The following is a 15,690-nucleotide window of genomic DNA, read 5'->3' on the forward strand; positions in this document are numbered from 1 at the left end:
TGATTATAAATAAAATAGCTTAAAAATAAAACTTTAAAAGTGTAATCACTGCTGCCATTCTCATACAAACCAGTCATAATACAGAAATATTGGGTGTTCTCTTGGGGACAGAAGGATGGCTTGGTTTCTTCTTCATGGTAGTAAGAGAGAGATATAGTCTAGAAAGCTATCTCCAGAACCATTTCAGTCAAAAATGCTCATGCTTCCTCAGGAGTGGATAGAAGATAGGACAGAGCTGAGCATGCTATCAGAAAGCCCAGCCAGTCCTTCACTGAGACCTCCATAGTGGATGTCAACCTCAGTAGGCTCCAACAGGAAAGAAATGTTCTATGATTTATTTTTTCTAAATCAACCTTAACTCAAGTTCACGCTCATATGCCTGCAGCCTAATGGAGAGTCTGTCTCAGCCATTAAAGGGCTTCCTTTTTTTACTGTGAAAATTGTAAAACGAAGGTCTTTGGAGTAGTATACAGAGAAGATTGTTCAGGTGAGACACTGGTCTCTGAGTCCAGATCAGTTTCCTCTTTGAATCGCATTGTCTATCAATTTCCCGAATTATATTGTCATTTTGAGTGAGGATCTACTGTGATATAGAATTGTCTTATGTATTGTAGGATGTTTTTAGCATCTTGAACAAACCAACCAACCAACAAATAAACAGAAAGAAAAAAGACCTATCTAAAATCCCCTAGTCGAAACCCTAATATAACTACTGTACCATTTGAACCTTTGAAAGTGTGAAATAGGAAGAAAATTGGCTAAAGGGGAAGTGGGAAAGGTAGGGGAAAGGAAATAAGGGAAAAGAAAAAATGTGAAAAAGGAAAAAAAATGGAAACAAAGTCTTTGTAAATAGGGAAGGGTGAAGGGGGTGAAAGGAGGGCAGGGGTATGGGGAAAAAACAAGAACCAATACCTATCATGTAAAAGTACAAGATCCCAGTGATAAATGCCACTGTATTGTTTGTTTTAAATGTACCAATAAACTTAATGGGAAAAAATAAAAATAAAAATTTTAAATAAAAAAATAAAACTACTCTAACCCTCCAATCCCTTGAAAACCAAAGGTGAGTGTTGAAACTGTGTATTACCCAGGATGTGGGAACGTAGTGCACTCACGTGACTCACTGGTGCCTTGGACGGCCAATAGCTTCGAGTTTTTCCATGGGGACTCAGCCTCTTTCCTGCACCTCTGCACAAGGAAGGCTCTGGATCCCTTTACTTGTATGTCCCACAGACTAGCCCTTCCTTAAGCTTGGGTCAATCTTGTTTTCTTGCTGCTTATGCCCCATCTGTTTCCACTTTTGTCCCTCACTGTCACATCACACTCAGTGGCTAATTTTTGTTTGCATAGCTCGAGCTTTTTGGGAAACCAGAGCAAAGAAGTTTCTTTTCAGGCCACTTCAGCTCTGATACTGAAAGCAAAGCTCTCCAATGGCTAGGGAGTATAGAAGGTCTGGCCACCTTCACAGAGGGAAGGAGTGCTGCATAAGAAGGCAAAATAGAGAATACAAATTACTACCTGTGGTTTCAATCTCTTGAATTATTCAATAGTAGTAAAGCCAAATATCTATTTAATATCTTCGTAAATTACTTTGTCACCTAAAGATAGATAATTTATCAGATTTCCTAAAAAAGTGAATGATTCTGCCATACTTATACTGCCTGATTTCTTTGTCATGGAGAATCTTATATCTGAACCTTGGGAAAACATGACACATAATCAGGGAATAAGGTTGAGGCCAAGTCAGGAAATAATTTGAAAGGGCATCTCCCCCTCCAAAAAATAGATTTTTTTAAATGCATAATTTTAAAAGTACACACTCAAGGAAATAAGGTGCTGGCACACCGGAGGGTGTTGAGCTGTGTACATTTGAGGTGCTGAGCTGGGATTGGGAGTGTCCTTAAGATGGGCTATCTAGAACGTGTATTCTAGAGTTTGTCTGGTTTTGCCCATTTGGTAGGCTATGTTAAAATGCGAACTATTTACATATGTTTGAAGAAAGCTGGAGGGAAGTTTCATAATTTATAGGTGAATGTCACAGACTTACTATTTTTAAGGCCCTTAGGATTGTTTTCCAGGAGAGGAAAAAAGCTTGAATAACTTTTGCATCCTGATTTGGGTTTTGCAACTGAACTACAGAACACAGAAAACTATTTGAGTGACTTTTTCCATTCTTCCATGGATGCTGTATTTTAGTTTAATAGGGAAACAATTTGTCACGTGCAATAGATGTCTCAGGGCACTGATATCTGTTTTCCTTGCTGAAACCCCTGCATCATTAGTGTCAATCCTTGTTTATCTGGTACTGTGAAATAATCAGAATTGTGATTCAGAGTCTTCTCATTTGTTAAAAGCAATTCATAGTACTTATCCCATAGTCTATTAGAGGATTAAAGGACTGATATGATGTAAATTTCCCTAAAATGCTGCTTGGTACTTCGAAAGTGCTGTGCAAGAGGATAATGTTAGTATGTTCATGAACCATGTTAAGTGTTTTATGTCTTTGTGCTTTTTCATTTAATGGTCCTTTAAATGTTCCTGAAATATTTTCATCCCCATTTCATGTGTGGGTAATGTGAGGCTTACTGGGTTTGTTTCTTGCCCCAAAGAGCACAGCCTGTAAGTGGAAGAGTTGGAATTGGTTCCAAGTACAAAAGGAAGTAGTTTCTCCGTCCATGTGAAGCAAAAAGCAGCTCAGCTCACCTAATAGTGAAAGCCTGAGTCAGTGTTGCGTTTTGTCCCCTACATGTCTACATTCTGCTTTCAATTGAAAGTAGAAAAAGTAAGTAGAAATCTAATCAAAGTATCATAATATTAAGACTGAAAAAATAAATCTTTGTCTAAGTCTTGTGGGTACAGAGCTTACACCTGGAAATAAATAAATGCATATGAATATATATATGAATAGTATATATATATTATTTCCCTTTACACTCTGCTGAAAGATATGCTGTAATTATAGCCATTTTATGAAGCAGATAATGGACACTCATAATGAGCTGCATTTTATGAACAGGCTTATAATGAACAGGCTTATAATTAGAAAATTTTGGCTTTGGAAATGAGCTCAATTTTAATATAAGTCATTGTAAGCAATGCAACTCAGAACATTTGAACATTTTTAAAATTAGGTGATCTTTTACAACTTTAGGTTTTGTATATTCACAGCATCATGCTCTGAAGTAAGATAAAAACAAGGCCTTCATGTTACTTTGGATGTGGATTATTCATAATGATTTAGCTATAAGAAATTTTGTCTCCTCCCCCAGAAAACATCATCTGTGGTTTACAGTATTCATGTTTTGACCAACTTAGAACTTAAAAATATGTTGGAAACTGGATAAAGAAGATGTGGTTTTTCTATAAAATGGAATACTACTCAGCCATAAAGAATGAGAAATTAGATTCATTCATAGGAAAATGGATACATTTTGAGGATATACTCCTAAGTGAAATAATAAGTCACACATGTGTAAATACCAAATAGTTTCTCTGGTGTGAAAAACTATAATAGTACACAAGATCCTAATGAGATAATTAACAATGTGAAATAGGAAGAAAAGGGCTAAAGGTGTAGGAAAAGTGGGAAGGGTAGGGGAAAGGGAATAAGGGAAAAGAAAAAAATATGAGAAAATGAAAAAATGGAAATAGGCTTATAATGAACAGGCTTATAATTAGAAAATTTTGGCTTTGGAAATGAGCTCAATTTTAATATAAGTCATTGTAAGCAATGCAACTCAGAACATTTGAACATTTTTAAAATTAGGTGATCTTTTACAACTTTAGGTTTTGTATATTCACAGCATCATGCTCTGAAGTAAGATAAAAACAAGGCCTTCATGTTACTTTGGATGTGGATTATTCATAATGATTTAGCTATAAGAAATTTTGTCTCCTCCCCCAGAAAACATCATCTGTGGTTTACAGTATTCATGTTTTGACCAACTTAGAACTTAAAAATATGTTGGAAACTGGATAAAGAAGATGTGGTTTTTCTATAAAATGGAATACTACTCAGCCATAAAGAATGAGAAATTAGATTCATTCATAGGAAAATGGATACATTTTGAGGATATACTCCTAAGTGAAATAATAAGTCACACATGTGTAAATACCAAATAGTTTCTCTGGTGTGAAAAACTATAATAGTACACAAGATCCTAATGAGATAATTAACAATGTGAAATAGGAAGAAAAGGGCTAAAGGTGTAGGAAAAGTGGGAAGGGTAGGGGAAAGGGAATAAGGGAAAAGAAAAAAATATGAGAAAATGAAAAAATGGAAATAAAGTGTTTGTAAGTGGAGAGGGGAGGAGGGGGTGAAGGTAGGGCAGGGACAAGGGGAAAAAATGAGAACCAAGACCTGTCATGTAAAGGTACAAGATCCCAATAATAAATATAACTGTACTGTATACTAAAATGTATCAATAAACTCAATAAAAAATTAAAAATATATGTTAGAGATGTTCATTTATTATGAGAAAAACTACCATCTTTGCATTGGTAAATTATCTTCAACCCTTTTTTTTTTCTCACTGTATAAATGCAGGTCATTTCTTCTTGTAAGAAAGAGGTGCTTGTAAATACTAAAGAAACTAACTTAATCAAATAAATTATTGAAATCTTTGACAAATGATTTCTTTTTTACAGGAAATATAAAATGCATATTTTATTTACTTATTTTTTTGTGGTGCTGGGGATGGAACCCAGGATTCAAACCCAGGGCCTCACACGTGCTAGGCAAGCACTTTACCACTGAGCTACAGTCCCAATCCTTAGACTATTTTAAAAGGAAATGAATAGTCATTAAGATGTACAATTTTAATATTTGTATGTATCTGCTTAATTTAAATAACAATATACTTTAAAAAAGAAAACTGGAACAGAAAAAAAACAAAAGAGGACTGGGGACTTGGTGAGGAGTTGCTGGCTTTCCCCTTCCCTGATAACACTACCCAAGAGGCAAAGAAAATGCTCCTCTCTGGGGACAACCTTAGCTGTTTTCTCTCCACCCAGCTTGGCAGATACCCAAGCAATTCTTAAAAGGGATCAGAAAGCTACTGGCCCAGGGGGCAAGTGAACTCCAGGGCTGGCAAATTGTCTGTGACTTCTCTCCTATTACAACTACAGAATTTACTAGTTTTGACAGAGGACAGTACATAAGGCATCTGTTCCTCAACAACTTCTTGATCTTTTTAAAATTAAAAAAAAAATATTTGTACATGTTTGCTGTTCATGTAGCTTAGTGTTTCTTTCTTTTTTTCTTAATTCCCCTTACCCTTCCTCTCTCCTCCTCCAGTTTTGATATCCCATTTTTCAATTGTGTTGATATTATTTGACATAGCTCATGTTATGGCATATATGGTTTACATTAATTGGGGTCATTAGGTTCCTATGCATAGCATATCTTTTCTTCTTTTTGCCTTTCTTTTCCTCCTCATCCCTGGTCCTTGTTCCCTTGGATCACTTCCCTATTGTAAGAAATCCATCACCTTGTCCCTTTCTATCCATCCTTCATCATTTTCTTTGTTTGTACTTTGCCTCACTCAGATGAGAGATATTATATGATAGTCAAGCTTGTGTGTCTGGTTTATTTCATGCAACATTATATTTTCTAGGTGCATCCATTTCCTACAAATGTCTCAAATTTGTCATTCTTTACAGTCAAGTAGTATCTATATATATCATATTCATATATAAGAGATATATATATGTATATGTGTGTGTGTGTGTATATATATATATATATATATATATACACATACATATACATATACATATATATACCTCACATTTTCTTTATCCAATCATGTGTTGACTGGTATACAGGCTGCTTCCAGGATTTAGCTATTGTGAATTATGCTGCTGTTAACATTGGTATACATGTATTGCTGTGGTATGATGTTTTAAGCTCTTTGAGGAAGATACTTAGCAAGGGGATAGCTGGGTTATATGGAATTTCCAGTTTTAGTTCTTTGGAAATTCTCCATACTGATTTACATAATGATTATACTGGTTGGGATTCCCATGAGTAATAAAGGAGTGTTCCTTTTTCACCACAACCATGCCAACATTTATTATTCCTTGATTTCTTAATAATTACTGTTCTTTGTGCAGTAAGATGAAATGTTAGCATTGTTTTAATTTGCATTTCTGTAATGGGCAGGTACATTGAACATTTTTTAATATATCTGTTGACCATTTGTATTTCTACCTCTGTGAAGTGTTTCTTCATTTCTCTTGCCCATTTCTTGACTGGGTCTTTAATTTTAGGTGGTTTAATTGTTTTGAGTTTTTTGTATATTCTGGATTTTGGTACTCTGTCTGAGGAGTAGCTGGACTTTTCCCCCCTTCATTCTGGAGGTTCTCTTAATTTTTCTGTTTTAATGTTTAGATCTTTGATCCATTTTGATTTTAATTTAGTATATGATGAGATATAAGGATCCAGTTTCAATCTTATGCAAACAGGTAACCAGTTTTCCTAGCACCACTTGTTGAATAGGCTATATTTCCTCCAATATATGCTTTAGGGACCTTTGTCAAATATAAAATATTTGAATATGTATGAGGCGGGTTCTGTATTTAGGTTCTGTTCCATTGATCCATATACACACACATATATATATATATGTATATATATATATATATGTATATATGTATATATATAAATTTTTTTTTGTACTGGAGATCAAATTTGGGGCCTTGTGCTTGCAAGGCAAGTGACAGAACTGCTGAGCTAAATCCCCAGCCCCACATTATGTTTTTGTTCTAGTACCATGCCATTTTTTAAAATTATTATTGCTTTGTAGTACAACTTGAAGTCAGGTATTTGTATTCCTTATACTTTTCTCTTATTTATCAAAACAGTTTTTGCTATTCTGGGTCTCTTCTGGCTCCATATGAATTTTAAGATTATTTTCTCTACATCTGTATAGTATGCTGTTCGTATTTTTGATTGGGATGACATTGAATCTGTATAACAGTTTTGAAAGTATGGCCATTTTGACAATATTGTTTATGTCTATTCAGGAGCAAGGAACATCTTTGTTTGCAAAAATAAGACTTTTGAAGGAGAGATATTGAACCCATACATTGCAATTGGTTCTGACTTGAAAATCAACACTGAACTTTCATTATAACATCCAGAATTCTAACTTACTGTGTTGTTTCTGTATACCAGTTTATATTCTAAGTCTGTTATCTCATTAATTATTAATGACAAAGAGATAGGACCAATATCATCTTAATTTAACACATGAAGCAAGTAAGGAATTAAGGTAAGAATTTACTTAGGTAAGAATCCAGATCTCTTTGTTTATCCAGTTTCTTAGCTTCTACATTATGATAAGAACAATATGGAAATGCACAGGCTGTTATGGATATACAGAAATGAACACTTCACCAGCCTAGGAGATGTGAGTATTAAAGTATAGAAGGTGAGCAGAGAGAATTGTTGGGGAAAGGAAGGGAATTCTGGCAGAGTTCTCCAGTAGGGGGGACATATTACTATTACTTGTAGCATACTAAGAGCATTGGATGAAGCAGGGGTGTGATGTCAGAGAGGTAAGGCCCATATTTCTGAGAATCTATGTTGAATAGCTTGAGAATGCTCTTATATGACAAAGAGATACTGATAGTTTTCAGTCACACAACTGATATGATAATAATTGTGTTGAAGTTAAATCACCCTTAAATGGATGAAGAGAATGCTTTTAGAAGACAAAATTTCAGATAGGGAAACCAGTTTCAGTCTTCCATATAAAAATAATGAAGATTTTATATTAGGTCTTTGGATCCATTTGTACAATTAAGGTATCGGTTTTCAGAACCAATGATTCTTAGCACTGGAGGATTAAGGAGAAAAGGGTAAATAATAATTTTGAATTTATAGCATGTACAACTGGGTGAGTCGTAGAGTCACCAACTAAGACAGAGAAAATCAGAAAGACCGTCAGAAACACAGGAATAAGACGACACGAGTTTGGCTTGGGTCACATTGGGTTTGGTTGTCAGGCATAGGCAGGCAACAGAAATTGACTACGAGTCTAGCATACTGGACAGGGATTTGGATTGGTAACAGGCGTAGGAATGATGAGCATGTTTGGCAGGTGCAGTAGTTTGGGTGACTGTGGTCATGGTGCGAGTGAGAATAGTGCAGATGGAGCACTGGTGGAGGAGTGGAAAGCCCACCAAGGCCATGGAGAAAAATAACAAGCTATGATGATACCTAACAGTGTGTGGTGTAAGAAAAACAAAATTTCAGGAAAATGGTTAACTGTGTAATACTGTGGAGTGATAGTATGAAATAAGAGTTGAAAAATGTCTCCTCCCTTAGTCAATAGAGTTAACTGGTGATATTTGCAAGAACAGATCTAGTAGAATGATATTGACAAAACCAAAACTAGTCTAGGAATTGAGACAAGTATACTTCTCTTTGAAATACTTTGGATGATAAGGGGAGAAGATTATAGCTTGAGGTAGATTATTTTGGTAAAAGGTGGTGTTTTTGTGGTTGTAGTATTTAACAGGTGTCTAGGTTTTGGGAAAGAGGCTATCAGGAGAGAGAAACTGGAGAAGGTCTGACTAGGGTGTAGGTCCCCTTAAGCTTTAGGGCCAGAGAAAACAGACAAAAAGGTGGACTTTTCTTGATTTTTCAGGGCACAGAAGATAGATTCACTCATAGATCATGTGTGTCTCGTGTATGTTAGTTCAGTGATAATGCTGCTGGTTTCAGGCATCTGGAATAAAACAGGAGATAAGGTTTACCCTACTTTTTTGAAGTGCTGGAGTTAAGAACAGCCATAACAAAAAGCAACCAAATAATTATTCTAGGCAGTATATAAGTCTTATCTTTGTAGTAACAACAATGTTGACATTTTGCATAAATGAACTGTGAAAAATTGAAGACCTAGACTTTAAATTTCTTGGTTGTTTTTTTCTTTTTTCAGCATTGGGGATTGAACTCAGGGCTCTTGCTCTGAACTACATTACCAGCCTTCTTTTCTCTTCTTTTATTGTTTTGAGACACGGTCTTGCTAAGTCACTAAATTGCCTAGGATAGTTTTAAACTTGCAACCCTCTTCCCTCAGTGCTAGGATTATATGTGTGTGGACTTTGAGTTTTGACCTTGGTAACTCTGTTTATAGGTGCAGAGAAATGGGTAAGAGGAGATTTCCTTTAGATCAGTAGTTTTCAAGCTGAACTGCTCATTGAATCGTTTGGAGAGTTTTTGACAAATGGGGCTGTGATCAACTCCAGAGATGTGTGCAGTACAGGGTCAGAAATATCTTTCAAATCTCTCAAGTTATCTGACTCTACTGTGAGGGTTGAGAACTGCTGCTCTAGGCAAGTGGTCAGTAAATATTTTCTGTAAAATACCAGGTAGTAAATATTTTAGGTATTGTGGGCTAGATAGCCTGTGTTGCAGCTATTTAACTATGTCAGTACAAAAGTGTTACCATGCTTTATGGGGTCAAGGAACCAGTTCTGAGGTTTTTGTGTGCAATGCACAGAGAGTTGGATGTATCGGACAACGAAAAGGAGACAGCAGTGAAATTTATTAAGGCAGAACGCCTATGGCTGGCCTTGCGGGGAGCCGGCCTTGTCTGGCTGTGGTGCTCACTTGTTCTGCCCTGACCCTGGCACGTGCGCACTTCAGACACACGGTGGGCAGTCGGCCAGGGCGGTGGTGAGTGTGGCAATCAGAGCCCAGCAGCCCTACCCGTGCCTCAGGCCCTGAACAAGCCTTGCTCAGAGGTACAAGATCAGCTATTCTTCTGTCCCGTGTGAGCATTTAAAGGAAGCAGTCAATTCTGATGGACTTCATCTTTCTGTGCCTCATCTGAATGGAATCTGGCTGTTGTGTTTGCTGTGTACCTGGAACATTGGTTTTGCAGCTGAGTCCCAGGTGTTTTCCCGTTTGGTATATGTAATCTTTCTTTGACGCTGGAGCTATTCTGATTCGTGGAGCAGGCTGTACTATTAATGACATGAATGACTACGATAAAAAGTTAATTTTATCCGGGAAAGGAACAGAGTAGCAAATCTCAATTCTGCAGAATTCCGTGGTTGCATCACTTTTGATTACCACATAAAGCAACAAGATCACTTAGTGATCTTGATCACTAACATTCGATGTGATCAGTGATGTTCAGCGTGATAAGCGTGGGCATCAGGGTACAGCTGTTGATGCAGGTGCAGTTCACTTCCTTTTGTAATTTAAGGGTCCACAGGGCTAGGCGTGTATTTTGACATTGAATTGAGAATTTGGAAGGTGAGGGTAAGAGTTAAAGGCTAGGAATGGAAGTGAGAAATACAACTTGAACCTTTTATCACCAAAAGATTGGTGATCCTTCCCATCGAGATGTACTTTAGAACCCTAACTTGTTTTTTCTTTCTTTCTTTCTTTTATTTTGGTACTGGGGATCGAACTCGGGACATTGCGCTTGTGAGGCAGGTGGCAAAACCACTGAACTAAATCCCTGGTCCCTAACTACTTTTTTCTTTTTGGTGGTTGGCTCTGAAAAACGGAACCCAGGACCTCTCTGACACTACTTTGCTAAGTGCCTGCTCTACTACTGAATAGGGAAATGATTTCTTTTTTTTTTTCTTTCTTTTTTGTCCATTGAGGCATTTCATTTGTATAGTTTACATCCCTAGAAAAAGAATCCCAGGATTTTCCCTCCTGTGTGTTTTTGTCTTGCTTCTTTGTGATCCGTGATGCCAGCTGAGGTTGTCAATACAGTGAAACCAAACTGATGGGATGGAAGCAGATTATTCTGCCATTTTTCCAGGTCTTTCAGTTGCACATCAAACCTGGGGCTGATCACTCCACACTTGTTTAACCTGCCTGTGAGGTTCACATCAATTTTTCCAGCCCTGTGATCATCAGTGATTTCAAGTTCTCCAATGTAACCATGCTTCATCATCACAGTTAGAAACCGCACGATGACTTTGGAGCATGGCCTAATAAGAAACTGGCGTTTGCCTCTTTTTTCAGCATTGTTGATGCTCTTGATAGCATCAGCCAGGACATTCATGCACACCATTATGGCTGCTCGGAAAGATGGTGGAAAAGAAGCAGGAAATGATTTCTGACCAGAATTAGCCTGTACTGTAGCTAACTGGGTAGGAAGCAAAAGGCTCCTCCTAGTTCTGATCCCACCCACACCTAAAACATGTCTGAATCTCACTCAGACTTGCCCGTACATGTTTTCCTCCTTTTTTCTCCTCAGTAGAATTTCTGTGACCCTTGCTTCCCACCATATGTAAGTGAGGTGAGTCCTAGAGTACCTTTCTATCCAGTTGTCTAAGCTGTATGTATCTACTTCAGCCAATGAACTAATGTTAAGTGTCTTGTCACTGTATTGTAACCCCTCTTTTCCAGATTGATATAAACCCTGTTCACTGCCCAGATGGAACTGAACACTTTGCAGCAAAGTCCCCAATCAGTTTATTAGTAAAATAAACCTGCCTCCAACTTCCTTTGTGTGTTTTCCATTCTTCTTGGCCTGACTCTGTTATACCACCTAGAGCTACAACACCATGAGTTGTATTTGCTACTGCAATTTGGTGTGTTGGCTGAGAAAATTGACTGTGCTTATAAATTTGAGGAAGGAGCAGGGATTTTCCCTGGCACCCTGGTGGGAAGGTGCACATTGGGAGATTTCTGAGTCAACTCCGAGGACTGCAGATGGACTTCTTTCCCCTCCGCTTTCCCCTCCACCTAGAAGGAAAGAGGATGCAGGTCTAATTTAACCCAACCTAGCTATCAGGTAAGGTAAGACCCCCAGGGCCACCCTAGTTATTTGTTACCTGTTTGATTCTGCTCCATTTGGGCAAAAGGAGTTGTCTGGCTGACACTCTAGGAGAATAAAGTCCTTGTTGTTTTGGAATGAGAAAAAAATTTCTAAATTTCATTTAATGGTCTAGTTGTTAAGACTTTCTGTGTAATAAAGTTTTCAGGGTGTAAAATAGAATATCAATACTCCATTAAAGTTTATACCAAAAGGACTTCTACACCTGTAAAACAGACATCCTACAACACAGAAATATACTTCACTGCTGCATTGGATAAGACATATACTAAAGTTACTATGCTATACAGATGACTGAAGAGTCTACATTGCGGATCTGAAGACAAAAGCAAAGGGTTCCATTCTGCAGGATAAAAGTAAAGAGAGGGTGGCGAACTGAAGAACATAAAGAAAGCAAGCTGACATTCTTCAGAGTAGAGACTATGGACATTAACTGAGGATACAGAGGGTACTGTTCTGGAGGAATGTTTAAAGAAACAATTCAAAGTGAGGATAGTTCTTAGTCATAAGAGGCCTCTGAGCAGGGTACTGGTTAAAATGTAGTATTAGAAAGATAAAACAGAACACGCTGGCTATGATGGACTGGCTGGAAAGATGTTGACTGTTTCAAGCAGGGGATGGCACTGTCTGTGACCATGGTAAACAAGAGCACACTGGACAGACCATGACACCCACACAGAGGAAATGAGGAGACAGGAAATCCTAGTTAATGAGGTCAGGACAATTGATGTATTCTTAAAGATAACAGGACTTTACACAGAGAAGGGGTAAGAAAACTTGGACAAAATGGTGGAAGAAGGATATAAAATGCAAGTTGAGCTGGGCATGGTGTTGCGTACCTGTGATCTCAGCAATCGATCCAGCAAATTCAAGTCCAGCCTGTGCTACATAAGGAGTTTCAGGACTTGAACTACATAGCAAGACCCTATCTTAAAAAACAAAATCCAACCAACCAACCAAACAAAAAACACTGGAAGAAAGATAGCCTCTTTAATAAAAGGTGCTGGAAAAACTAGCTTCCACATATCAAAGTTTGAAACTAGACCCATATATTTTACCACACATTAACTTAAAATCAAAATGGATCAAAGATCTAAATATTAAAGCTGAAACACCAAATTCGCTGGAAGAGAGAATAGGTAGAATGCTTGAGGACACAGGAGTAGGCAAAGACTTCATAAACAAAACCCAGACTGCATGAGAAATACTACACAGGTCAACAACTGGGATGTCATCTTATTAAAAAGCTTGTGCACAGCCAATAGAGTGAAATGATAACCCACGGTGTGGGAAAAATTCTTACCAGCTATTGCAATAAAGGACTATTATCTAAAATATGTAGATTCAAAGAACTAGGATTAGAGGTCCCATTTGACCCAGCTATCCCTCTGCTGGGTATCTTTCCAAAAGAATTAAAAGAATCATACCACAGTGATATATGTGCACCCATGTTTATAGAGGTACCATTTGTAATAGCTAAAACTTGGAAACAGCCCACTTGCCCATCAGTTGGAGACTGGATAAAGAAGATGTGGTTTTTCTACAAAATGGAATACTACTCAGCCATAAAGAATGAGAAACTAGAGCCATTTATAGCTAAGTGGATGCACATTGAGACTATACTCTCAAGTAAATACTGGATAGTTTCTTTGGTGTGAAACTAAAAATGTAAATAATGTTCAAATTGTATAATTGATAGTGTGAAATAGGAAGAAAATGACTACAGGAAAAGGGGAAGTGGGAGTAATAGGGGATAGAAAATAAGGGAAAAGAAAAAAATATAAAAAAAGGAAAAAGTGGAAACAAAGTCATTGTAAATTGGGAAGGGTGAATGGGGTGAAGGGAGGGAAGGGGAATGGGGAAAAAAACCCAAGCTATATTGTGTAAAGGTACAAGATCCCAATGATGAATATAACTGTGTTTTTCACCTTAAATGTATCGTAAACTTAATGGGAAAATACATATAAAGTTTATTAAGGCAGTGGTATTCCTGGAGTGACCATTCTCACCCCTGTGAAAGGAAAATGGCATGACTGCCAAGGGTGTAGGGGTTTAAATGTCCCACCTGCTTTAAGGTGCCTCCCTTTGGGGTTTTCCATAGCATGATTGACAGGATGCTGAGGGAAGTCAGCTGTGTCTACTGTGCATGTCTTGTCCTGTTATTTTCTTTATTATAATTGTACTTATGAGTTGCAGTCCGTGTACATGAACTTTAAAGGAGCTCCAGGGGAAGGAAGGCTACTTTAGGTCAAGCAAGGCAGTGTAGTAAGCAGGAGTCTTAGTTTGGAATTTTTCAGGGCAGTTAGGGGCCTTTGTTTCTATTATCATTACCAGTGTGTAGTAAGCACTGGGGCCAGTCAAAGGTTGGCTTGGGGCCAGGTTCAGGTGAGTGGAGGGGAGCTTCCCAGTAGCCCCAGTTGTGCTGGTTATAGATAAAATGTAAATGAATAAGAAGTCAATGCTTCAGTAAATCTTTTCTCCTTTTAATTTTTTATTATTTAACTGATAAAAATAGTATGGGATAATGCCATACAATGTGATGGTATGATATGTATACATTGTAGAATAGCTACATCAAGCTAATTGATATATGCATTACCTCATTTATTTTTGGTGGTGGTAAGAATACTTAAAATGCTTCTCTCTATGATTATCAAGAACTATATACATTAATTTTATTGATTGTAGTCATTGTGTGTTGTATAATTTAGACCTCCTGAGCTTATTCTTGAGCTTATTTCTTGTTGAAATTTTGTATCCTTTGATGCTCCATGCCTCTCCACTTCTTCTGTAATCTGGTAACCACCATCTAATCTTTGTTTCTGTGAGTTACACTTTCTGATTCTACAGGTAAGCGAGGTTATATGATATTAGTCTTTCTGTGTTTGGCTTATTCCACATAACACATTGTCATCGAGGCTCATCCTTGTTGCAAATGACAGGATATCCTTTTTCCAGGCTGAATAATATTTCACCGTGTAGGTCTACCACATTTTCTTGTCTGTTTATTCACTGATGGTCAATTCTTTATCTCGATAATTGTGAATGAAATTTGAATTGTATATAATTTTAGAAAAGTTTTTATTTTTCATTAGTACATGTTGGAAGAACATAATGTTTACATTCATTGTGTGTAGTTGGTACATGTACAATGCACATTTTAATTACTTTTCCTTCTCCGTTTTCTTCATTACTTGCTGTTCTTCCCATTTGAGAAGGTTCTATCTTCTTATTTCCTAATGTCATTTTTGTAGTAAGTTCCCAACTTATGAACATTCAAGTTGGGAACTTTCACAGATATGAATGGACCTCACATTATAAACATGGTGTGAACAAATCACAGAAGTCGCTCACTCCAACCCTAACCCTGTACCACAACTTTAAAGTAACTATAAAAGAAAAAAAAGTTTATTTACCATATTTTTGTGTGTATGTTTTGTCATTTTATACTTTACATTTTATGTTTCTGCCAAAGATATGTAAGATTCACTTTGCCATACTTACAAATGAATTGAACTTATGAATGTCTGGAATGAGACTGGTTCATAAGTTGGGGGCTTAATGTATTGCTCTTTATTTACATTTTGAATTTTTCATTAGAGAAGCCATGCTGTACTTTCACTTATGTGTCTGACTTATTTCTCTTAACATTATGGTCTCAAGGTGATCCATTTTCCTACAGATGACTCAAGTTTATCTTCCTTTATGGCAGAGTAGTACTCCATTGTGCATGAGTACCATATTTTCTCTATCCATTTATCTGTTGAAGGAATATAAGGTGCCTCCAAGATTTAGCTGTTATGAATTGTGTTGCTATAAATGTATGTACACATTTGTCACTGTTATACGATTTTTTTTTTTTTTTTTTTTTTTTTTT

General features: G+C 37.0%; 2 protein-coding genes across 2 annotated transcripts in view; one reads left to right on the forward strand and one right to left on the reverse strand.

Moving 5' to 3' along the window:
• Positions 1–15,690, forward strand: part of Sugct (succinyl-CoA:glutarate-CoA transferase) — a 723,244-nt gene that overhangs the window by 191,538 nt on the left and 516,016 nt on the right. The window lies entirely within an intron of this gene.
• Positions 10,620–11,048, reverse strand: LOC104853034 (40S ribosomal protein S15a-like). The gene has a single exon (XM_033764839.1). It carries the CDS (start codon positions 11,043–11,045, stop codon positions 10,653–10,655), a length of 393 nt encoding a protein of 130 aa, XP_033620730.1. The 5' UTR covers positions 11,046–11,048; the 3' UTR covers positions 10,620–10,652.

This window comes from Fukomys damarensis, unplaced genomic scaffold (genome assembly GCF_012274545.1).
Source record: "Fukomys damarensis isolate Sample0158 unplaced genomic scaffold, DMR_v1.0_HiC HiC_scaffold_17, whole genome shotgun sequence".
Lineage (NCBI taxonomy): Eukaryota > Metazoa > Chordata > Mammalia > Rodentia > Bathyergidae > Fukomys > Fukomys damarensis.

Coding starts and splice junctions, on each gene's coding strand:
- LOC104853034 (XM_033764839.1), bottom strand. CDS start 11,045: ATGGTGTGCATGAATGTCCTGGCTGATGCTATCAAGAGCATCAACAAT.